At 42.7% G+C, this 25,000-nt stretch overlaps 2 protein-coding genes across 4 annotated transcripts in view; both read right to left on the bottom strand.

The window, feature by feature from the left end:
- Positions 1 to 1,324: 1,324 nt before the first annotated feature.
- LOC121912018 (barrier-to-autointegration factor-like) lies at positions 1,325 to 16,933 on the bottom strand. 3 transcript variants are annotated; one of them, XM_042434045.1, is made up of 4 exons: positions 16,827 to 16,933; positions 16,647 to 16,735; positions 13,954 to 14,080; positions 1,325 to 1,692 (listed from the first exon to the last, which is right to left on the bottom strand). In XM_042434045.1, exons 3-4 carry the CDS (start codon positions 14,077 to 14,079, stop codon positions 1,546 to 1,548), a joined length of 273 nt encoding a protein of 90 aa, XP_042289979.1. In that variant the 5' UTR covers position 14,080; positions 16,647 to 16,735; positions 16,827 to 16,933; the 3' UTR covers positions 1,325 to 1,545. The 3 variants fall into 3 exon arrangements, with proteins under 3 accessions (XP_042289979.1, XP_042289977.1, XP_042289978.1); XM_042434043.1 differs by having other exon boundaries at positions 16,681 to 16,735; XM_042434044.1 differs by lacking the exon at positions 16,827 to 16,933 and having other exon boundaries at positions 16,681 to 16,820.
- A 4,262-nt stretch (positions 16,934 to 21,195) lies between these two features.
- The window catches only part of abhd12 (abhydrolase domain containing 12, lysophospholipase), a 26,954-nt gene continuing 23,149 nt past the window's right edge, over positions 21,196 to 25,000 (bottom strand). Inside the window, 4 exon segments of the mRNA XM_042432671.1 lie at positions 21,196 to 21,278; positions 21,733 to 21,860; positions 22,645 to 22,723; positions 23,654 to 23,736. Of these exon segments, the coding sequence (XP_042288605.1) occupies positions 21,242 to 21,278; positions 21,733 to 21,860; positions 22,645 to 22,723; positions 23,654 to 23,736 (327 nt within the window). The 3' untranslated portion in view covers positions 21,196 to 21,241.

The raw sequence follows: 25,000 nt of genomic DNA, 5'->3' as shown, positions 1-25,000 counted from the left end.
GCTCTGAAACAGGAAACGTCCTCTGAACACAGCGACCTCATGGAAACACTCCACATATCAACTATTGATCAACTATTGATAAGTTATCAGCAGCAGAAACGTTCAGTTCATTTTAAACAATAACACCAATATTTATATTCTTCTTCTTCTATATTTGATCCCGTGTTGGGATTAAACCAGTGTGAACATGTTTATTGGATCTGTTCTGATCTTCAATGTTTGTGCCAAAAATATTCAAACTTTTCTCTAAAACCTTGAAGATGAATGACGTCATCGTACAGACCATAATAACACAGCTGATTATCAGCTTCATTGATTTATTCATTAACTTGTTACAACATTCAGTCATCCAATCAAACGATTTCAGATCAATAATTAAAGGACGAGTTCAGTGTTTCAGTTTCAACAGTCGGGAAACATAAAGGCTGTAAATGACGAACAGACTGGAAGGATCTTTAATATCCAGTATGAACAGGATGCTGGTTTAACTGGAAACACTGAACTGCTCCTTTCAATGCAGACTGAAACAAACAGTGATGGATTTCTGATCAGCTGGTGCAACAGTCAGTATTGATAACCCTGTAACGTCACAAACAAACCTGTAAAAACACAGATTGTGATTTCATCACTCCTCCGAACCTCAAACCTCAGTCCCAGTTTAACCAGTAAACACTGGTTCATGTGTGTCTGACCTCACTCTGCCTGTAACGACAGCGACTCTGATTGTTTTATTATCAGCAACATCTGGAATAAACAGATGTGAACATGTGTCGAGCAGCAGAACAAAGACGAAGTCCAGCGTCTACGTCTGCAGCTCAAGGGCCACTTACTGGAAAACTCTGATGATGAAGGCCAAACGAAGAAGACGTCAGTCAATTCTGTTCAAATAAAGTGTTACCAAAAAAATCCCTGTGTCATTAATAATCAGCTGATAAATGGTTAATAATTAAGTTCTCAGATGTTCTGAATATGAGCTTTAACTGTTATAAAGTTTGATTTCATCATTTCCTGTTTAATAAAACCACATGTTGATTACTGTGAAGTTTAAAACACGAGTAAAGGCTTAAAAACGTGAGAATTAACACAAACGTTCAGTTGATCCACAGAATTCATTTGTTCAACATGTTTTGATTTTTAAAGTTAGTTTTAATATAATCTGTTGGCTCCATTTTAGTGAAACAAAACAAGACGGATAAGAGATATCTGATGATATTTTCAGAATAAATTATTTAAATGTTTATAAACAGTCTGACCCTGATGTGTTCAGGAGCAGCTGGTTTTTTGTGGCGCTGCAGTAAACCTGCAGCAGTGAAGCTTCAACAGAAACTTTTCACAAACAAACTTTTATTCATGTGAACTTTCACCAATGAAACAAGCTCATAAAGCAGCGAAACAAACAGCTGTCTGGTCGCCGTGATGTCACAGCTGGTCAGTCACCTGAAACAGCAGCAGACAGCGCGAGCTCTGATCGGACCTTCAGCAACAGGAAGTGAGCGAGCCAAGTAAGAACAGGAAGGGGCGGGGTCTCTGTGAGAAGGCGGGGCCTCAGAGGAAGGCGTCGCACCACTCCTTCAGGCACTGAGCGCAGGATCCGGCCTGCCGGCTGTTCGCTCCGCTGGCGTCTTTCAGCCACTCGGCGAACAGATCCGTGTCTTTCTTCAGGAGGAGGAACTGACCGAGAACCACGAAGGCCTGAAAACACGCAGAGAACACGCAACACGTCAAACACGCAACACGTCAAACGCTAAACACATAAAACACGTCAAACACGCAACACGTCAAACACGCAACACATCAAACACGCAACATGTCAAACACGCAACACGTCAAACACGCAACACGTCAAACACGCAACACGTCAAACGTTAAACACATCAAACACGCAACACGTCAAACACGCAACACGTCAAACACGTCAAACACGCAACACATCAAACACGCAACACGTCAAACACGCAACACGCAACACATCAAACACGCAACACGTCAAGCACATCAAACACGCAACACATCAAACACGCAACACGTCAAGCACATCAAACACGTCACACACGTCAAACACGCAACACGTCACACGTCAAACACGCAACACGTCACACACGTCAAACACGCAACACGTCAAACACGCAACACATCAAACACGCAACACGTCACACACGTCAAACACGCAACACGTCACACATCAAACACGCAACACGTCAAACACGTCAAACACGCAACACATCAAACACGCAACACGTCAAACACGCAACACGTCAAACACGCAACACGTCAAACACGCAACACGTCAAACACATCAAACACGCAACACATCAAACACGCAACACGTCAAACACGCAACACGTCAAACACATCAAACACGCAACACGTCAAACACGCAACACATCAAACACGCAACACGTCAAACACGCAACACGTCAAACACATCAAACACGCAACACGTCACACACGTCAAACACGCAACACGTCAAACACATCAAACACGCAACACGTCAAACACATCAAACACGCAACACGTCAAGCACATCAAACACGCAACACATCAAACACGCAACACATCAAACACGCAACACGTCAAGCACATCAAACACGTCACACACGTCAAACACGCAACACGTCACACGTCAAACACGCAACACGTCACACACGTCAAACACGCAACACGTCAAACACGCAACACATCAAACACGCAACACGTCACACACGTCAAACACGCAACACGTCACACACGTCAAACACGCAACACGTCACACACGTCAAACACGCAACACGTCACACACGTCAAATACGCAACACGTCACACATCAAACACGCAACACGTCAAACACGTCAAACACGCAACACATCAAACACGCAACACGTCAAACACGCAACACGTCAAACACGCAACACGTCAAACACGCAACACGTCAAACACGCAACACGTCAAACACATCAAACACGCAACACATCAAACACGCAACACGTCAAACACGCAACACGTCAAACACATCAAACACGCAACACGTCAAACACGCAACACATCAAACACGCAACACGTCAAACACGCAACACGTCAAACACATCAAACACGCAACACGTCACACACGTCAAACACGCAACACGTCAAACACATCAAACACGCAACACGTCAAACACATCAAACACGCAACACGTCAAGCACATCAAACACGCAACACATCAAACACGCAACACGTCAAACACGCAACACGTCAAACACGCAACACGTCAAACACAAACACGCAACACATCAAACACGCAACACGTCACACACGTCAAACACGCAACACGTCACACACGTCAAACACGCAACACGTCAAACACGCAACACGTCACACACAAACACGCAACACGTCACACACGTCAAACACGCAACACGTCACACACGTCAAACGCGCAACACGTCAAACACATCAAACACGCAATACGTCAAACACGTCAAACACGCAACACATCAAACACGCAACACGTCAAACACGCAACACGTCAAACACGTCAAACACATCAAACACGCAACACGTCAAACACGTCAAACACGCAACACATCAAACACGTCACACACGTCAAACACGCAACACGTCAAACACATCAAACACGCAACACGTCAAACACGTCAAACACGCAACACATCAAACACGCAACACATCAAACACGTCAAACACGCAACACGTCAAACACATCAAACACGCAACACGTCACACACGTCAAACACGCAACACGTCAAACACATCAAACACGCAACACGTCAAACATCAAACACGCAACACGTCAAGCACATCAAACACGCAACACGTCAAACACGCAACACGTCAAACACGCAACACGTCAAGCACATCAAACACGCAACACGTCGAACACGTCAAACACGTCAAACACATCAAACACGCAACACGTCAAGCACATCAAACACGCAACACATCAAACACGCAACACGTCAAACAAACACGCAACACATCAAACACGCAACACGTCACACACGTCAAACACGCAACACGTCAAACACATCAAACACGCAACACATCAAACACGCAACACGTCACACACGTCAAACACGCAACACGTCACACACGTCAAACACGCAACACGTCAAACACGTCAAACACGCAACACATCAAACACGCAACACGTCAAACACGTCAAACACGCAACACATCAAACACGCAACACGTCAAACACGCAACACGTCAAACACGCAACACGTCAAGCACATCAAACACGCAACACATCAAACACGTCAAACACATCAAACATGCAACACGTCAAACACGCAACACGTCAAGCACATCAAACACGCAACACGTCAAACACATCAAACACGTCAAACACATCAAACACGTCAAACACATCAAACACGTCAAACACGCAACACGTCAAACACGCAACACATCAAACACGCAACACGTCAAACACGCAACACGTCAAACACGCAACACATCAAACACGCAACACGTCAAACACGCAACATGTCAAACACGTCAAACACGCAACACGTCAAGCACATCAAACACGCAACACGTCAAACACGTCAAACACATCAAACACGTCAAACACGCAACACATCAAACACGCAACACGTCAAACACAAACACGCAACACATCAAACACGCAACACATCAAACACGCAACACGTCAAGCACATCAAACACGCAACACATCAAACACGCAACACGTCACACACGTCAAACACGCAACACGTCACACACGTCACACACGTCAAACACGTGTTGAAGAAATTTCACTCAAGTCCTTGTTCAAAGTTTGCTGTGGTGGAAGTGGTTTAATAGCATTCCGGAAATGCGGTGAGCATACTGACACAGAGCTGGTCTGATACAGTAGACTGACCCAGAGCAGAAGAAGTGGAGAGACTTTATACAGTAAAGATCAAAGCACCAAATGGTGAACAAAAGCTACAGTATGGATCAAAGTAGTGAGGGCATTTACATACAAGATCATGGTTTGCCAGGGGCACGTCGGGGGGGTTCAGATCAGTAGAGGTCAGGAGGGTGACTAACAAATGGTAGACAAAGGGGTAGAAAGGGAGGGCATTTACATACAAGATCAAGGCAAATCCAGGGGCAATACAGGAGAGGTCACATCAGCAGGGGTCAGGAGGTGGAAAGGACACAAACTTGGCATATGTTTGATCAGAGAGTTGTCTCAGACGTTATTTGATTATCAGGTCTCCAAACTAAATGTGTTCTCCTTTGATGATTGAGTCTGCTCCCAAAGGGTATTCTTCTTCAATCCACACTTTTTTTTTTTTTTTTTTTTTTTTTTTTTTTAATGTGGCTACAGTCTACTTAGTCTAAATCTACATCAATTTTAAACAAAAAGTCTGCATTTTCCAACTCTATTGGTAGGATAGGTGGAGTTGCAGTGGTGTACATGATTTTAGTGGTTGTTTGAGTGATAAATGAGTTACAAATGGATTTAAGACAGGTGATCAAACGGCTTACAACAGTCAAGACTCCAAATCCAAGCAAGACAATTTCAAAGATTACATAACCTAATGCTCCTAATTTCTGTTTAAACCAATCAAACAGACCAGTGGTGACAGGGTTATGTAATGTTTTGGCAATATTATTCAAATGGTTAGTTATTTCTTGTATGGTGGCATTGTGATCAGGTATGAAAATACAACATTCAGCTCCAATTACTGCACAGGTTCCTCCTTGAGAAGCCAGTAAATAATCCAGAGCAGCATGATTTTGTAAAGTCATTCTTCTCACAGCAGTCATTTCTTGTGAGAACATGGACATGCCTTTTGCGGTAGTGTTTGCAAGATCTTCAACCGCATGAGAAGGGTCTCTTATTTGATCCAAAGCTGCCATGGCTCCGTAACTTGGAATGGGAGCACTGTTATGGGTGTGTTCCCCTGTTGTTGTATCGAAAGGTCTCGTTTGTGATGTTTGTAGGATCGTCTGATCTGTTCCTTTGATGGCTGTGAGTGTGTTGGGGTTTGTCGTGTATCTTTTCCTGGGTCTCTGGTGTCTGTTATGACTCTCGGTGGGTGTTGTACATGTTGTTCTGGGGCTCTAGGTCCTGCGGTGTTCCTCTTGTTCTCCGGCGGTTGCGGGCGCTGTACCTCCTCTTCTGGGGCTCTGGGCCCTGCGGTGCTCCTCTTCTCGTCCGGCGGCTGCGGGCGGTGTGCCTCTTCTTCTGGGGCTCTGGGCCCTGCGGTGCTCCTCTTCTCCTCCGGCGGCTGCGGGTGCTGTACCTCTTCTTCTGGGGCTGTCAGCCCTGCGTTGTCCTTCGGGGGAGGAGTTTCTTCCCAGAGCTGCAGCCACCCCTCTACGGGCCCACAGGTGAAGAAGACAGCCCACAGGATGAAGATGGGTCCTGCCGTTTTCAGGTGCATGGTGGGGGAGGCGTCTTCTTACAGTGGGATGCGTGGACCCACGTGGGGCGACCTTCACACTTGATTGCTGTGTTGGTGGTAAGCAGGACGTGTTATGGTTTGGACAAGCGGGGTTTCAGGGCGTTCTTGCGTCGGAACTCTCTGATGCAGACCCAGTCCCCTGGTTGGATGTTATGGCACGGCTGGTCACTAGGAGGAGACTGGACAGCTTTTACTTGTCTGTGGATTGACTGAACAGCAGAGGTTAGGGCAGAGCAGAATGATATCATTGATTCATCCGTAGCATGAAGATCCATCTTCTTCATGCATAGTATTGAATTACTTGATACAGTCATTGGTCTACCCGTAATAATCTCATGAGGTGTAAGTTTGTGTTTCCTGATGGGTGTGGTCCTCATTGACATGAGGGCCAATGGCAATAGTGATGTTCATTTTAGACCTGTTTCAGCACACAGTTTGGCTAGTTTGTTCTTCAGAACACCATTTTGCCGTTCAACTAGCCCTGCAGACTGAGGATGGTATGGATAATGTAGTCTTTGTTTAATTCCCAGTGAGTTACAGAGTTCAGTCGTTATTTGTCCAGTGAAATGAGTTCCTCTGTCTGAGTTGATGCTCTGTGGGATGCCGAATCTTGGAACAATGTCTTTCAGCAAGCATTTCACTACAGAAGCAGAGTCAGCCTTTTTGCAAGGCCAGGCTTCAGGCCAGTTTGAAAACATATCTATACATACAAGAACATTATCATATCCATCACATTTCGACATATGAATAAAATCTAGCTGTAGAGTTTCAAAAGGTCCCTGAGGGGGAGGATGTGTCGACATTGTTGTCTGTACTGTTTTCCCAGGGTTGTGCTGTTGACAAATCAAACATTTCTCACAGTACTTTTGGGCATACGATGTAAATCCTGGAGCATACCAGTCTTTCAACACTGTCAGACACATTCCTCCTTTACTTACATGCGATAAGCCATGTGACATGCGTGCAAGTCATGGGTACAGGGGCGTAGGTGCCACAATGCGGCCGTCATTGTGGACCCACAAGTTATTTACATATTTACATCCATGGGAAAACCACAACCTATGCTCCTCCACATCAGCAGTCTACTGTAAGAGGGCTACATCATTAAGAGAAGCAAGGTCGTTAGCAGGTATGGAAGGACAGAGCTTAACATGGACAGGGTTACCAATTTTGGCAGCTGTTTTGGCCGCATGGTCAGCCAAAGCATTGCCGTTTGAAACAGGATCGTTGGATTTGGTGTGGGCTTCACACTTAACAACTGCAATAGATGAAGGTAGTTGACATGCATCTAACAGTTCATCGATGAATTTGTCATGTTTAACGGGTGTCCCCGAGGATGTAATGAATCCTCGGTTTGCCCATAACATGCCAAAGTCATATAAACATCCAAAAGCATACCTGGAGTCGGTGTAAATGGTAACAGTTTTACCTTTGGCCAGGTAGCAGGCTCTCATCAGTGCATGCAACTCAGCTACTTGGGCGGAGCTTGAGGGTGGCAGGGCGACGCTTTCAATAATTGAAAAATTATTAATTATTATTAATATTAATTGACAAATTGCATACCCTGCGTATGGCACTCCATTTTCTCTATAAGCAGAGCCATCAGTATAGAAAACCAAGATCAGAGTTAGGGATAGGAGGTTTTGAAAGGTCAGGACGAGGTTTAGATGAACAAGAGATGACATCCATGCAGTTATGAGTTATCACCATCCTCTTCTGTAGGTAGAAGTGTAGCAGGGTTAAGGATGGTACATCTTTTGAGTGTAATGTGTGGAGCAGTGAGTGTTAGTACATATTTTGCCTCTCTGGTCCCTGTCACATGTCTGTGTGCCTCTCTGGTGATTAGGGTGAGTGCATCATGCGGGACCATGACTGTGAGTGGCGAACCTAGAACAATATCAGCAGATTTGTTGATTGCAAGTGCAGCTGCAGCTACAGCTTTTAGACAAGGTGGAAGTCCTCTCTCTACTGGGTCTAATTTGGAGGAGAAATAAGCAACAGGTCTGTAAGCAGAATTATGGCGCTGAGTAAGAACAGATTGTGCAAATCCACATTTCTCATGCACAAATAGGTTGAAGGATTGATTATAGTCAGGCAGTCCTAGTGCAGGAGCTGACAACAGTTCCTGTTTTAGCTTATTAAAAGATTCCTCGGCTTGTGGTGACCAGGTGAGTGGCTGGGAACATGTTGAGGGTTTGGACATCTCTTGGAGTGGAGCTGCAAGTGATGCATAATCAATTACCCATTGTCTGCAATATCCTGTCATTCCTAAGAATGTTTTCATTTGTGACATAGTAGTGGGTTTGGGCACTTGCAATATGGCTTTTATCCTGGAGTCAGTTAATACTCTTGTTGAACCTGATAGTGTGTGTCCCAGATACTGAACCACATTTTGACACAACTGAGCTTTCTTTTGTGAAGTTTTGTGACCCTTTTCAGCTAAAGCCTTGAGAAGGATGACAGTGTCAATTTCACAAACAGAAGCAGAAGGAGAGGCCAAAAGTAAATCGTCTACATATTGTATTAGGGTTGAACCTCCTGGAAATGAAAGATCTTTGAGGTCACTGTGTAAAGCACGAGAAAATATTGTAGGTGACTCAGTGTAACCTTGAGGTAATCTGGTGAAAGTATATTGTTGTCCATCATAGGTGAATGCAAACAAATACTGGCTGTCTGCATGTAAGGGGACAGAAAAGAAGGCACTGCAGAGATCAAGTACCGTATAGTGAGTTGAGTTAGCAGGTAATGAAGACAATACAGTAGTTGGATTTGGAACTAAAGGGAAACGGGGAAGTACTACTGTATTGATAGCTCGTAAATCCTGTACGAATCTATATTCTGGTTTACCTGGTTTCTTCACGGGAAGTATAGGTGTATTACATGGACTGTTGCATGGCACTATTATTCCTTGGTTAAGTAAAGACTGGATGACAGGACGAATGTCTTCTCTCTTTCCCTGTGAAAGAGGATACTGTGGAATCCTTGGCAGAGAGACATTTTGTTTCAGTAATATTTGTACTGGCTCTGCAGTCTTAATCAAACCAACATCATTAGAAGAAGAAGCCCATACTGACGGGGGCACACTGGACACTATTCTATCATAGATTTTCCCTTTCTCTTCACAAATGGGTTGATTTTGATCTATTAGGGCTGCAAGCACAGCTGTTGTGTTATGTTGATTAGTCTCTAAAAAGATGCCATCTGGGGAACAATAGATGGTACAGTTTAGTTTGCATAACAAATCTCTCCCTAGTAGATTTACGGGTGTGGTGTCAGACAGAAGAAAGGAGTGTGAAGTTGTGTAACTTCAAATGCTTTCAGTGAAAGGACCTTCAGATACAGGTCTTCTGGTGGAGGTGCCATAGACAGGGTTTGATGTGGATTGGGTTGCTGCAAATGAGCAATTTCTCACCCCAAATGAAGGAATTCTCAATGCCTCTTCCAGGAGGCCAACTTTGTCCAATTGTGAAGTCCTACAGGGATTCTCTGCCATTTTCTCTGCTCCGCCTGTGTAGTGAGATACTTAGAAAAAAAACTGTTATAATTTGATCTACAAACAATTTTGTTTAGTCTCAGATCACCATATCATTCCTACAACAGTCATTTTCTAAGATTTGGAAAAGGAAAAAAAAAACATAAAACGCGTTCCTCAACAGTTACAGGCAAAGACATACGTGAAGTGACAAACATCAACAAAAACTTTGCAATATGAGATTAAATCTTTTGATTTAATCATTCATATTTGTTTTGGTGCTTCCGGAAGACTTATCCAATTTTAAGTGTTATTTTGTTTTAGAATTTGTGTTGGTCATTTGGTTCTAGTTTTTTTTCTTTCTCTAGTTATACTGCATTGTTTTATGCTTTGAGTTGTATTATTTCTTTCTAGCTGTGGCACTAGTTTCATTAGTTTTAACTCTGCGTTGTGTTATTTCTTTCTAGTCGTTACACTAGTTGCACTAGTTTAAACTCTGCGTTGTGTTATTTCTTTCTAGACTCTTAGTTGCATAGGATTTTACATTTGTGGCTAATTTCTTTCTTTACCACATTTTTCTCTTATTTGTTATAAATGTTGTTCCTTCAACATTTATTTTCTCTTATTTGTTGTAAATGTTTTTCCTTCAACATTTATTTTCCGTACTTCAATTTCTATTTTCTTTATATCACGTTTTCTTATTTTTTTTTTTTATTTTTATGTTGCAACAAATTTTAAGCTTTTGGTACCATTTACCATACATGTATTTAACAGGACCAGTCAACACTTTCCCATACTCTCTGCTAAAATAACTTACATTTTCCTTCTGTAAAATCCCTTCAAAAAACAACTTTCATATACACCTACTTTTGCCCACAATTCACTTACCAAATCTTTCAAATCAACATTCTACTCAGAAGATACAAATCATTTTTTTGTGTAAGGAGAGCGAGTCAGATTCTTACAAATGAAATATACCTGTTTCTGAGTATTGGGAGAACTAGTCAATCCCTGGGAGAACAAATCACCCTACTTCTTCACTGGAACCTGCGTAGGCCTACTCACTAGTCCCCCTATCTGGACTATTTCTCAGTGTTACCCAAACACTGTGGACCAACCCTTGGTCTTATCCTCATCAGGATCTATTTATCTGTCACTGGATGTTACTGGAGATATAAAACCTTAAGAAGAGCGAGTCAGATTCTAAGGCAAGGAAGAAGCAAGTAACCTCATAACAAAGTCAAGATTCCTAGGTTATGAAACTACAAGCGTTTCCTAAACATCTACAGAAACATCTCCACAGACTATCTCTCAGTGTTTCCCAAACACTGGGGACCAACCCTTGGTCCTATCCTCGTCAGGATCTAGTTCATAATGGCCATTTTATCTGTAACCTGATATTACTGGAGATATAAAACCTTAAGAAGAGCGAGTCAGATTCTAAGGCAAGGAAGAAGCAAGTAATCTCACAACAAAGACAAGATTCCTCGGTTATGAAACTACAAGCGTTCCTAAACATCTACAGAAATATCTTACAGAGAACACATCTCATTAACCCCCATACACAACCACACAGCAAACTTACTTAAAATCAGGATGGCGTCACCATTCTCCGGGACTCCAATTCCACAGACCTCCAACAATACACAGCAACAGTAATTAGGTTTTCAAAAGGACCTTACCTCTGAAATTTGGATTTGGTCACTGGTGTGTTTTTGGTCTGGGAAAGGAGTCTCCGTTGAAGGTCTCTTGCCATCCGGGTCACGGCACCATTTGTTGAAGAAATTTCACTCAAGTCCTTGTTCAAAGTTTGCTGTGGTGGAAGTGGTTTAATAGCATTCCGGAAATGCGGTGAGCATACTGACACAGAGCTGGTCTGATACAGTAGACTGACCCAGAGCAGAAGAAGTGGAGAGACTTTATACAGTAAAGATCAAAGCACCAAATGGTGAACAAAAGCTACAGTATGGATCAAAGTAGTGAGGGCATTTACATACAAGATCATGGTTTGCCAGGGGCACGTCGGGGGGGTTCAGATCAGTAGAGGTCAGGAGGGTGACTAACAAATGGTAGACAAAGGGGTAGAAAGGGAGGGCATTTACATACAAGATCAAGGCAAATCCAGGGGCAATACAGGAGAGGTCACATCAGCAGGGGTCAGGAGGTGGAAAGGACACAAACTTGGCATATGTTTGATCAGAGAGTTGTCTCAGACGTTATTTGATTATCAGGTCTCCAAACTAAATGTGTTCTCCTTTGATGATTGAGTCTGCTCCCAAAGGGTATTCTTCTTCACACGCAACACATCAAACACGCAACACGTCAAACACGCAACACATCAAACACGCAACACGTCAAACACGTCAAACACGCAACACGTCAAACACGTCAAACACATCAAACACGCAACACGTCAAACACGCAACACGTCAAACACATCAAACACGCAACACGTCAAACACGCAACACGTCAAACACGCAACACGTCAAACACGCAACACATCAAACACGCAACACGTCAAACACGTCAAACACGCAACACATCAAACACGCAACACGTCAAACACGTCAAACACGCAACACGTCAAACACGTCAAACACATCAAACACGCAACACGTCAAACACGCAACACGTCAAACACATCAAACACGCAACACATCAAACACGCAACACGTCAAACACGCAACACGTCAAACACGCAACACGTCAAACACGCAACATGTCAAACACGTCAAACACGCAACACATCAAACACGCAACACGTCAAACACGCAACACGTCAAACACGCAACACGTCAAGCACATCAAACACGCAACACGTCAAACACGTCAAACACGTCAAACACATCAAACACGTCAAGCACATCAAACACGCAACACATCAAACACGCAACACGTCAAACACAAACACGCAACACATCAAACACGCAACACATCAAACACGCAACACGTCAAGCACATCAAACACGCAACACATCAAACACGCAACACGTCACACACGTCAAACACGCAACACGTCACACACGTCAAACACGCAACACATCAAACACGCAACACGTCAAGCACATCAAACACGCAACACATCAAACACGCAACACGTCAAACACGTCAAACACGCAACACGTCACACACGTCAAACACGCAACACATCAAACACGCAACACGTCAAACACGTCAAACACGCAACACATCAAACACGCAACACGTCAAACACGTCAAACACGCAACACGTCAAACACGTCAAACACGCAACACGTCAAACACGCAACACGTCAAACACGTCAAACACGCAACACGTCAAGCACATCAAACACGCAACACGTCAAACACGTCAAACACGCAACACGTCAAACACGTCAAACACGCAACACGTCAAACACATCAAACACGTCAAACACATCAAACACGTCAAACACATCAAACACGTCAAACACATCAAACACGCAACACATCAAACACGTCAAACACATCAAACACGCAACACGTCAAACACGCAACACGTCAAACACGCAACACGTCAAACACATCAAACACGTCAAACACATCAAACACGTCAAACACATCAAACACGTCAAACACGCAACACGTCAAACACGTCAAACACATCAAACACGCAACACGTCAAACACATCAAACACGTCAAACACATCAAACACGCAACACGTCAAACACATCAAACACGCAACACATCAAACACGCAACACGTCAAACACGCAACACGTCAAACACGCAACATGTAAAACTCATCAAACACGCAACACGTCAAACACGTCAAACACGCAACACATCAAACACGCAACACGTCAAACACGCAACACGTCACACAAACACGCAACATGTAAAACTCATCAAACACGCAACATGTAAAACTCATCAAACACGCAACACGTCAAACACAAACGCATGATAAAAGAAACACGTGGTTGAGTAATATCTATCTGATTTGACGTTGAAGCTTCAGATAAACTTGAAACAGATTCTAACAGAAGCAGGACTGTGGATTTATCTCCGTTATCAGTTCATTATGAAGGATCTTCTAACGGAGGAATGATTACTGGTTCCCAGACTGGTTCCCAGACTGGTTCCCAGACTGGTTCCCACCTTATCGAAGCCCTGCTGCTCCAGCTTCTTGCCCAGTATCTCTCCGATCCCCGACAGACTCGTCACTGGTTTGTCTCCCATCGGTTCGCCCACAAAGTCTCGATGTTTCTGAGACGTAGTCGACATCCTGCCGAACAACGAGTCGGTCAGACCAGCAGCCAATGAAAACATTCCGACTACACATCAGCTGATGTAAACAACATGACAACAAAAAGCTTCTAGGAAACGTCCTGACAACTAATTTATAACCATCAGTTAACAGCAGAGACGCATGTTCATTTACGGTTTAATACGTTAAACTTTATTAAGAATGTTTGCAAATTAACAACTAAGAATAAAACAAATATAACGAACAATAAACCGACAAAAACAAACTGCAGCAGCGTTTCATCTGTAGTTTTAATGTTAAATTTCATCTGAACTGTTGCAGAATAAGAAAAACCATCAAATCTCGTTTATTATGAACTGAAGATCAATTAATCAATTAGTGAACCAACAGTTGGTACCGATGACGAGCCGATAATATCGTGCATCCCTAATTATTGATCGATAAAGACAAACAGTTAATAATTACATAATATTATTAAAGTATTAAATAGCTTGTAAACCATCATTTACTCACATAATGAGCCTCCAAATGAAATTAAGTTGATTGATGGTTTTATTAGTTCTGATCAATGAATAAACAGCAATAATGCAGTTTAATTATATATATATATATATATATATATATATATATATATATATATATATACACATACATACATATACATGTATACATACATACACACACACACGTATATATTTGAGGATGTTGTTTTGTATATTTCAGGTTTGGTTTCATGTATTTAAGATATTTCAGAGGGAAACTGATCAATCATATACGACCAATAATTCACATTTATTGGGATTAAATGTTAAACCTGAAGAAAACATCAATAACATATCAATAACGTATCAATAACGTATCAATAACGTATCAGAAAAGCCTTCAGTGATGTCATCAGAGTTTTTATTTTGTTTCAACATGAAGAAACAAACTGATTCTAACAGATCAATCACTTTGTATTGATCGTCTATCAGATGGTTTTATTTTGAAAGGTCGTATATTGTTATTTATGGATCTGTTAGTGTGAATGTATGTTATTGATTAATAATCATCATCATCATCGTCAGTCTGAAGATCTTTGTGTAACAGGAAGGACGAACTGATCAGATTCTGATTCATAATTAATGTTGTCTGTGATATTGATCACTGATCATTGATCCTTCCATTCACTCAGATCCTGATTAACTTTTCCGTCATCGATCATCATGTTTGGATTATTAGAAGATTTTTTCTCCTTCTGATAAAATCAACTTGATGCTGATCAATGCTTCTCTCGTTGATATTATTGATACGTTTATAGATGGAAACTGATAAAACATAATAAATATAAATTCATCCTGTCAGATTAATAAAGTTCATCGTAGTTTAGAAGATTGATTCAGTATCAGAGGTTTTATTGATCAATACAGCAGTGATCAGTTATTGGTGCATCGAATCTGCCAATAACCAATAATCAATTCTAGATACGACTGAAGTGAGAAAACTGTCATGATTTGGATGTTTGTCTCTTTAAAAGGTCATGAAGGCGTAAAATAGTTGCAGAAGTTACCAGTACAACCAGTTAAACCAGTTAGACCAGTTAAACCAGTTAGACCAGTACAGTGTTAACTTTGTAACATTTATTTACTGACTGAGGTGATTTTCCATCAGACTCTGAGAATGGTGACCTCTGACCTTTACTACACATCCATCAGTTACTGGTCTTCATGATCTACGTGGTCTCACTGGTCTTACTGGTCTTACTGGTCTTCGTAGTCCAGCTGGATTTTCAGCCACAGTTTTTCTTCTTCCTGCAGGAAGTGAAGCTTCTTCTTCTTTGTTTGTTTTCCAGACTGTAAACTGCTGATGTCATAACGTCTGCGTTCTGATGATGAAGATGATGAACCGAGTCGACATCATCTTCATCATCATCATCTTCATCATCTTTTCGGTTTGATTTTGAGGTTTTTCTTCTTGTTCCAGCAGCGTTTGAACCTTCCTGCTTCCCGTACTTCCTGTTCGCCGGCGTTTCCTGTTTCCAGGTGTGAATCTGTTTCTCTTCTTCTTCTCTTCCTCTGAGTCCAGCTGCATCCAGATGTTGAACAACGCTGGTGAACCAGATCCTTGCGTACAGTGTTTTATTATTTATATTTATTTATTATTAATAATCTTATTCTGTTATTTTATTATAATCTGTGTAACAAACATCTTTTACTTTTATTTTGCTGTTTGTCTTTAAATCCATTTTAACATCAGTTGCCATTAAAACACTTTAATACCTGTGATTTGTTTGAAAGCTGATATAGAAATAAAGTTTGATTGATTGATTGATTGATTGATTGATTGACAGACTTCTTACAGCCTCAGTTTGTGCTGGAGCCAGCTGGCTGTTTCCATGGAGACAGGAGCAGCTCATTAGTGTAGCTGTGATGCTAATTAACTGTTTTAATTATTGGATGTCTTTGTTCCTCTTTGTGTTACAGACGTTGCTGAATTATCGCGAGATTTTGGGTCAACGTTTGTGACCAAACGAGCGCAGCATTAAACGTCTCGTGTGCTTTGTTATTATTTTACCGCCTTTTGTGCTGAAGTGAAGTAAAAGTACCTGAAAACGTTACAGCAGTGCACGCGGTCTTTACCTGCTGGAGCTGTTCCGGGTCCACGTGCAGGAGGATCAGGTGACTTCACGTTCAGCTGCAGAGACACAAAGTTTAAACCGCAGTTTTCACCTCAGACGTTCTTCATCAGACTTCCGGTGAGAGAAGCTGCGCGCGCTTTGACTCACCTGAGCTCAGAAACACCGTAAAACTGCACGAGGACCCCGCGAGGAAGAAACGCGCGCTTTATTTAGAAACACGGAAGTGGGAGCTGACGCCGTTAGCCTGACGTCAGCACGCAGAGGGTCAAAGATGGTTTGTATAGAAGAGGATTTACTCTGTGAGGAATAAAGGAGCTGTGACGTCTCTCTTCTTATTGTTTAATATTTAAAAACAAAATCCAGGAAAACAGTTTATTTTACAGTTTTTACAAATAAACTTTATGTTTATTAATTTCAGCCTGAAGCCTGGACTGAATCTAATGTTTTTACATGTTTTATCTCTGTTCATATTTATTATAGAATATAATTTTAATTATATGATTAATTATCATATTTATATATAAGCTGTAAGAGTTAATAATCATGATTACTATTATAACTGTATATAATGTTCTGCTGTTTTATATTTGAATCTTTTGTAAAGTGTTGGCGCCTCCTGCTGACGACTGAATGACCTGCATCACTTCCTTCATTCACACACAGTAATTATGATTCATTCTTTCTGACTTTATCTTCATGTTTAGTTTTTATTTCCAGGAATCAAACTGGACGTGATGGAGGAACGATGCACATGAAGATGTAGAAGATATTAAAAACATGTGTGACATGACTGCAGGCGAGTCAGAAGCTGCTCATTTATTTATATTTTAATTTCATTTTTATTTGAGCAGTAAAACAACAGCAGAGCAACGTAGAACATTATCAGCTGAGCCTGAATCAGTTGAAGTTAATTTCTTCATGTATTTGGGCTGAAACACAAGAAAACAGCATTTAGAAAATAATAACAAGAGTAAATTAATTTAACATGTAAACAGATTCAGAGAGACGTCGGTGGTTCGGAGGAAATATTAATGTTATTATGAAAGAGTGTTTCTGGCTGATCCTGGTGAAGCTGATCATCAAACCGATCACCTGGGTGGATCAAGGTGATCAATAATGTCCCGGTGTTGGGAGACAAGCTGAAGCTGATCCACCTGCAGAACGACAGAGTCGAAACCTAACGAGACAAAAATAAAGTTGTGAAAGAGGTTTTTCCTCGCTGTAATCATTCCTCCTGTTCATACTGGATATTAAAGATCCTTCAAATGTGTTTTCAATGTTAGTGATGGAGGATAAAATCCACAGTGTGTCCACACAGTCATTTAAAAGTCTGTGTGAAGCTTCTATTCAGCTTCAGCAGTCTGAGTTAGTCATATCAAGTGGATATCTGACACATTTACAGTCTTTTTAGCATCAAATTCCCTCTTTGTGTTTCCTCGGACAGTGTTTCCCTGTTGAGCTGCAGGTGGAAGTATAGTAACAAAAAGAGGAACTTTGGCACTAAAAAGACTGTAACGTTGAAAGATATCTACTTGATTTGACTCATTTGGACGCTGAAGCTTCATATTAGCTTCAGATAAACTTTTAAATACATTTTGTCCTCCATCACTTCCATTGTAAGGTCATTATGAAGGGATCTTCTGATGGTCAGTATGAACAGGAGGACTTGAGGAGATCTGTTTCCCTGCCGGGGACCCAGACGGTGATCTGTGACATCACAGCCTTCTTCCAGTACGTCTGCGAGATCTGACATGAAGATCCTGCTGCTCAACGAGTCCTTCCAGTCGCTGAGCAGCTGCTCGATGCAGTCCAACGTTCCTCCAGCGAGTATTTATGTTCTTAGATCAGACTCATTAACCAGCTGTTTGACTTCCAGTAGGTCGGAGTTACCATGACGATGAATCAGTGTCTTACAGTAGAACTGAGAATTTGTCTCACTGAGTTTTCAGCTTCGTGTTTGTGATTTAAAATGAAAGAGACATCTGGAAGATTTAACAGCTTCTATTTATTTATTTTAATAGAGTTGAAATTAATTTATTCTCCGATTATCTGACTGACCAACAGAACAACAGTTTACTCCAGAGGTCAGTGTGTCACAAGAACCATCAACTCACAGCAGGATCAATATCGATCGATCCCATCAGCACTGAACTTTAGTCCCTCGACGTCCAAACAACCAATCAGCTTGTTGACTGTGACTGTTTCCATCAAACTGACCAGTTACTGACCAGTTACTGACCAGTTACTGACCAGTTACCTGTTGTTGCCTTCATGCACACAGCAGACGGCGTTAATGCTGCGTTCATGTGTCGTGGGACGTTTCCAGCCTGCCTGTTATATTATTATTATATTATTATTGTTGTCCAGTAAATCTGTGTTTAACGTTTGCTGACCTTTAGTGACCTTTATTGTTTTGTTTTTTAAGACTAATGTTTGAAGAAAAACTGTTTTCTTTGATGTCGACATCAGCATAAAGGTCTCTGTGTGACATCACAGGTGTGTTCTGGGTAACGGAGTCCTTTAACATCTACAGCGCTCGTTACTGAAAATAAACCTTTGCTGCATTTGTGATGTTTATGTTATATAATATTAAACAATAAAGTGTTTTTAAATTTAAACCCCAAAAAAAACAACAACAACAGTTACATAAAACAAGAAATATTTAATTCATAATTCAAGTCATAACAGGCCTTCAAACTGAGACTCAGGAAAACAAACCGTCCAGAAGAGTCGGACGTGATCACATGACCCCAAAAAATAAAATAATTAAACTGACAAACAGAAACAAACATGAATCAGATCGTTAAGAGTCCAAATAAAACCTTCAAAAGATCAAAACTGAGATTTTTCATTTCTTCACGTCTGTTTGTTCTCCAGTTTGGTTTCATCGTCCTCGAAGCTACAGTGTGTCAAAAAACAACACTGTCGCCGCGGTCTGTCGCCGTGGCAACCCTGTGCGGCGTGAAGCCGGTGTCAGTGTGTGTGTGTGTGTGTGTGTGTGTGTGTGTGTGTGTGTGTGTTGTCGGAGGAATGATAACGGAAAAGGAATCATGTGTTTGTGTTCATGCGAGAACGTTCAGTCACACCAAAAACAAACCGTAATGTGTGTGTGAGTATGTGAGTGTGTGTGTGAGTGTAAGTGTGTGAGTGTGAGTATGAGTGTGTGTGTGAGTGTGTCTTCAGTGTGTGTGAGTGTGTGTGTGTGTGTGAGTGTGTGAGTGTGTGTGTGAGTGTGAGTGACTTCAGTGTGTGTGAGTGTAAGTGTGAGTGTGAGTATGAGTGTGTGTGTGTGTGAGTGTGTGTGTGTGTGTCTTCAGTGTGTGTGAGTGTGAGTGTGTGTGAGTGTGAGTGTGTCTTCAGTGTGTGTGAGTGTGTGTGAGTGTGTGTAAGTGTGTGTGTGTGTGTCTTCAGTGTGTGTGAGTGTGTCTTCAGTGTGTGTGAGTGTGTGTGTGTGTGTGTGTGAGTGAGTGTGTGTGAGTGTGTGTGTGTGTGAGTGTGAGTGTGTGAGTGTGAGTGTGTGTGAGTGTGTGTGTGTGTGTGTCTTCAGTGTGTGTGAGTGTGTGTGTGTGTGTGAGTGAGTGTGTGTGAGTGTGTGTGTGTGTGTCTTCAGTGAGTGTGAGTGTGTGTGTGTGTGAGTGTGAGTGTGAGTGTGTGTGAGTGTGTCTTCAGTGAGTGTGAGTGTGAGTGTGTCTTCAGTGTGTGTGAGTGTGTGTGTGTGAGTGTGAGTGTGAGTGTGTGTGAGTGTGTCTTCAGTGAGTGTGAGTGTGAGTGTGTCTTCAGTGTGTGAGTGTGTCTTCAGTGTGTGTGAGTGTGAGTGTGTCTTCAGTGTGTGAGTGTGTCTTCAGTGTGTGTGAGTGTGTGTGTGTGAGTGTGAGTGTGTCTTCAGTGTGTGAGTGTGTGAGTGTGTGAGTGTGAGTGTGTCTTCAGTGTGTGAGTGTGTCTTCAGTGTGTGTGTGTGTGAGTGTGTGAGTGTGAGTGTGTCTTCAGTGTGTGAGTGTGTCTTCAGTGTGTGTGTGTGTGAGTGTGTGAGTGTGAGTGTGTCTTCAGTGTGTGAGTGTGTCTTCAGTGTGTGAGTGTGTCTTCAGTGTGTGTGAGTGTGTGTGTGTGAGTGTGAGTGTGTCTTCAGTGTGTGAGTGTGTGAGTGTGTGAGTGTGAGTGTGTCTTCAGTGTGTGAGTGTGTCTTCAGTGTGTGTGTGTGTGAGTGTGTGAGTGTGAGTGTGTCTTCAGTGTGTGAGTGTGTCTTCAGTGTGTGAGTGTGTCTTCAGTGTGTGTGTGTGTGAGTGTGTGAGTGTGAGTGTGTCTTCAGTGTGTGAGTGTGTCTTCAGTGTGTGAGTGTGTGAGTGTGTCTTCAGTGTGTGTGTGTGTGAGTGTGAGTGTGTCTTCAGTGTGAGTGTGAGTGTGTCTTCAGTGTGTGTGTGTGTGAGTGTGAGTGTGTCTTCAGTGTGTGTGTGTGTGAGTGTGAGTGTGTCTTCAGTGTGTGAGTGTGTCTTCAGTGTGTGAGTGTGTCTTCAGTGTGTGTGAGTGTGAGTGTGTGTGTGTGTCTTCAGTGTGTGTGTTCCTCCTCACGGTGTGCTGGGGTGAGTTGTGCCGAGGAAATCACTGAAACACAGAAACACAAACAGAAACATCAGCAGCTGTTTATCTGTTTATAAATCATGTTTACTGTGTTTGTTTATCTGTTTATCTCGTTACTCTACATATATATCCTGTTTATACACACTTACTTTATTCACACTCACATTTATATTTATATCTACACTGGTTTTTATACTGATATTTACTGTTTATGTTTATTATTTTGTTTTGGTTGTGATGTTTAATCTGTTGATGTTAGTGGAGCCTCTGAAGCAGGATGTTCTCTGTTGTTGTTGTTGTTGTTGTTGTTGTTATACGTTACACATTATATGAGTTTTATTAATATTTCAGCCTGAACACAGAATCTTTGTAAATGACTGTTTGTCTCTTTCTGACATTGTTTATTGTCTTTGTGTTTATTGTTTATTGTTCATGTTTGTTTCCTTCTGCCTGCTGTTGGCTGGATAAATTGTTGTACCTGAGGATGTTTGGCAGCTCCGGGCTCCTGTAGATGAACTTGTGCTTGTAGGCCAGAGACGACGGGAACGGCACAAACTGAACCTTGTGACCACTGAGGCTCTTTGACTGGGCGGCCATGTTGTAGAGCTGCAGCCGCAGGAGAAGAAGATTCATGTTAGTTCCAACATGTAACTCCTAAAACACGGCAGCAGCAGGCCGCAGCACGCAGCAGCGGGCCGCAGCACGCAGCAGCGGGCCGCAGCACGCAGCAGCACGCAGCAGCAGGCCGCAGCAGCACGCAGCAGCACGCAGCAGCACGCAGCAGCGGGCCGCAGCACGCAGCAGCGGGCCGCAGCACGCAGCAGCACGCAGCAGCATGCAGCAGCAGGCCGCAGCACGCCGCAGCAGGCCGCAGCACGCAGCAGCGGGCCGCAGCACGCAGCAGCGGGCCGCAGCAGGCCGCAGCACGCAGCAGCGGGCCGCAGCACGCAGCAGCGGGCCGCAGCACGCCGCAGCAGGCCGCAGCACGCAGCAGCGGGCCGCAGCAGGCCGCAGCACGCAGCAGCGGGCCGCAGCAGGCCGCAGCACGCCGCAGCACGCAGCAGCACGCAGCAGCACGCAGCAGCAGGCCGCAGCGGGCCGCAGCGGGCCGCAGCAGCATGTCGCAGCAGCATGTCGCAGCAGCATGTCGCAGCCTACAGAAAAAAACACTCAGCGTCTTTCTTCAGAGAATCTCTGAACTTCAGGAAGTCGCCGGCGTCACTGTCGCTCTTTTCAAGCAGCAAGAATAACAGATAATAAAAAGCAGGAAGTCTAGTCTATCGTACCGCAGCGGTCGGAGTAATAATATGTCGTCATAGAAACATGCGCAGCTTCATCAGAAAAGCTTCCCGCCAGAGAAAAACATCACATGGAAACACGTCTCTCGTACCTTCTTGCCCAGATGGAAAGGAACCACGCCGTCGTCCTCGGCGTGAAGGATCAACACGGGACACGAGATATGATTCACACTGCAGACACACAAACACAACGTGTATGATGATGATGATGATGATGATGATGATGATGATGATGATGATGATATAACACATCATCTGCTGCATCTTCTTATTTATTGTTTGAGGTTATTTACACAAATTAAAATAAATAACTAACGTTCAGGTAGAAGACAAGTTATTGATCTCCTCTTCCTACAGTAAATAATAAGCTGTCAGAGGTCAGAGGTCACTGCTGCAGTGATACAGATGTAAACACTAGACTGGATCAGAACCAGCAGCAGCTCCGCTCACAGCTGGACGGATCATTTCTATTCTGCTCTTGGTGTTACAGAAGCTTCTGCAACATACTGGGTTCAACAAACATTTACTGGACTGTTACTAAAAAGTTCTGGAGTCCATTCAAGAGATCTTTGGGAAAGTTTCTACAATCCAGAAAGTCCACAGCTGCTTAAAAAGTTTGTTTTTTGTTCCCTAAACAGTAACTTCATCAGTTTCAGGTTCTACGTTACTAACAGAAGCTCAGAGTTTCTGGAAAAGTTTGTTTGTAAATGTTTTGAAACAGTTCCCTATAAAGTTGCAGGTTTCCAGTAAAAGTTCATGAATTCTTGAAAATGTTCTTTGGCTCTTGGATAAAGTTGGACAAAGATCTTTAAAAAAGTAAAAAAAATAAAAGTTAAAAAGTTAACAGTGTTTTTACTAAAGTTTCTGCAGAGTCACTGAAAGAGTTTCTGTGTTCTTGATCATTTATCCTTCACATCTGAAATCACTTCCTGTTCTCCAGAAGAGGTTCTAGTTACTCCTGAGTTTCAGTTTCAGGACGTCCCATAAAACAACAAGAGGTTCTGGAACTGTTGAATGTTTCTTTAACATATGTGTGACCTGAGGCTCAGAGGTCAAAGGTCACTGCAGCTGTAAACAGGAAGCAAGCTGGCGGTTACGTACTTCTCGTCGCTGGCGAAGCGGATGTTGTTGGCTGTGATGGCGTCCAGGAAGAACCAATCAAAGCCGGGCAGGTATCTGTACACCTGAAACACACACACACACACACACACACACACACTGAGTACACAACAGTCTCTGTACACAAGTTCATTAAGACAAAAACAAACACACAATGTAAAAGTGTGTGTTACAGTGTGTGTGTTACAGTGTGTGTGTGTGTTACAGTGTGTGTGTGTGTTACAGTGTGTGTGTGTGTGTGTTATAGTGTGTGTGTGTGTGTGTGTGTGTTATAGTGTGTGTGTGTGTGTGTGTTATAGTGTGTGTGTGTGTGTTACAGTGTGTGTGTTATAGTGTATGTGTGTGTGTGTGTGTTATAGTGTGTGTGTTATAGTGTGTGTGTGTGTGTTACAGTGTGTGTGTGTGTGTGTGTGTGTTACAGTGTGTGTGTGTGTTACAGTGTGTGTGTGTGTGTGTGTTATAGTGTGTGTGTGTGTGTGTGTTATAGTGTGTGTGTGTGTGTGTTACAGTGTGTGTGTTATAGTGTGTGTGTGTGTGTGTTATAGTGTGTGTGTGTGTGTGTGTTATAGTGTGTGTGTGTGTGTGTGTGTGTGTGTGTTATAGTGTGTGTGTGTGTGTGTGTTATAGTGTGTGTGTGTGTGTGTTACAGTGTGTGTGTTATAGTGTGTGTGTGTGTGTGTTATAGTGTGTGTGTGTGTGTGTGTTATAGTGTGTGTGTGTGTGTTACAGTGTGTGTGTTATAGTGTGTGTGTGTGTGTTATAGTGTGTGTGTGTGTTATAGTGTGTGTGTGTGTGTGTGTTACAGTGTGTGTGTTATAGTGTGTGTGTGTTACAGTGTGTGTGTTACAGTGTGTGTTTGTGTGTGTGTTACAGTCTGTGTGTGTGTGTGTGTTACAGTGTGTGTGTGTGTGTGTGTGTTACAGTGTGTGTGTGTGTGTGTTATAGTGTGTGTGTGTGTTACAGTGTGTGTGTGTGTGTTACAGTGTGTGTGTTACAGTGTGTGTGTGTGTGTGTTACAGTGTGTGTGTGTGTGTGTGTGTGTGTTACAGTGTGTGTGTGTGTGTGTGTGTGTGTTACAGTGTGTGTGTGTGTGTGTTATAGTGTGTGTGTGTGTGTGTGTGTGTGTTACAGTGTGTGTGTGTTACAGTGTGTGTGTTATAGTGTGTGTGTGTTACAGTGTGTGTGTGTGTGTGTGTGTTATAGTGTGTGTGTGTGTGTGTGTGTTATAGTGTGTGTGTGTGTGTGTGTTACAGTGTGTGTGTTACAGTGTGTGTGTGTTACAGTGTGTGTGTTATAGTGTGTGTGTGTTACAGTGTGTTTGTGTGTGTG

Source organism: Thunnus maccoyii, chromosome 14 (assembly GCF_910596095.1).
Source record: "Thunnus maccoyii chromosome 14, fThuMac1.1, whole genome shotgun sequence".
In the NCBI taxonomy this organism is placed as follows: Eukaryota; Metazoa; Chordata; class Actinopteri; order Scombriformes; family Scombridae; genus Thunnus; species Thunnus maccoyii.
This window is presented reverse-complemented; position numbering and strand designations above follow the sequence as displayed.

Bases quoted from the DNA above. Each gene is read 5' to 3' on its own strand.
- LOC121912018 (XM_042434045.1), bottom strand. From the start codon at position 14,079: ATGTCGACTACGTCTCAGAAACATCGAGACTTTGTGGGCGAACCGATG. The intron at 1,693-13,953 runs GTGGGAACCAGT...GCGTGTTTTCAG, and splicing joins AGCAGCAGGGCTTCGATAAG to GCCTTCGTGGTTCTCGGTCA.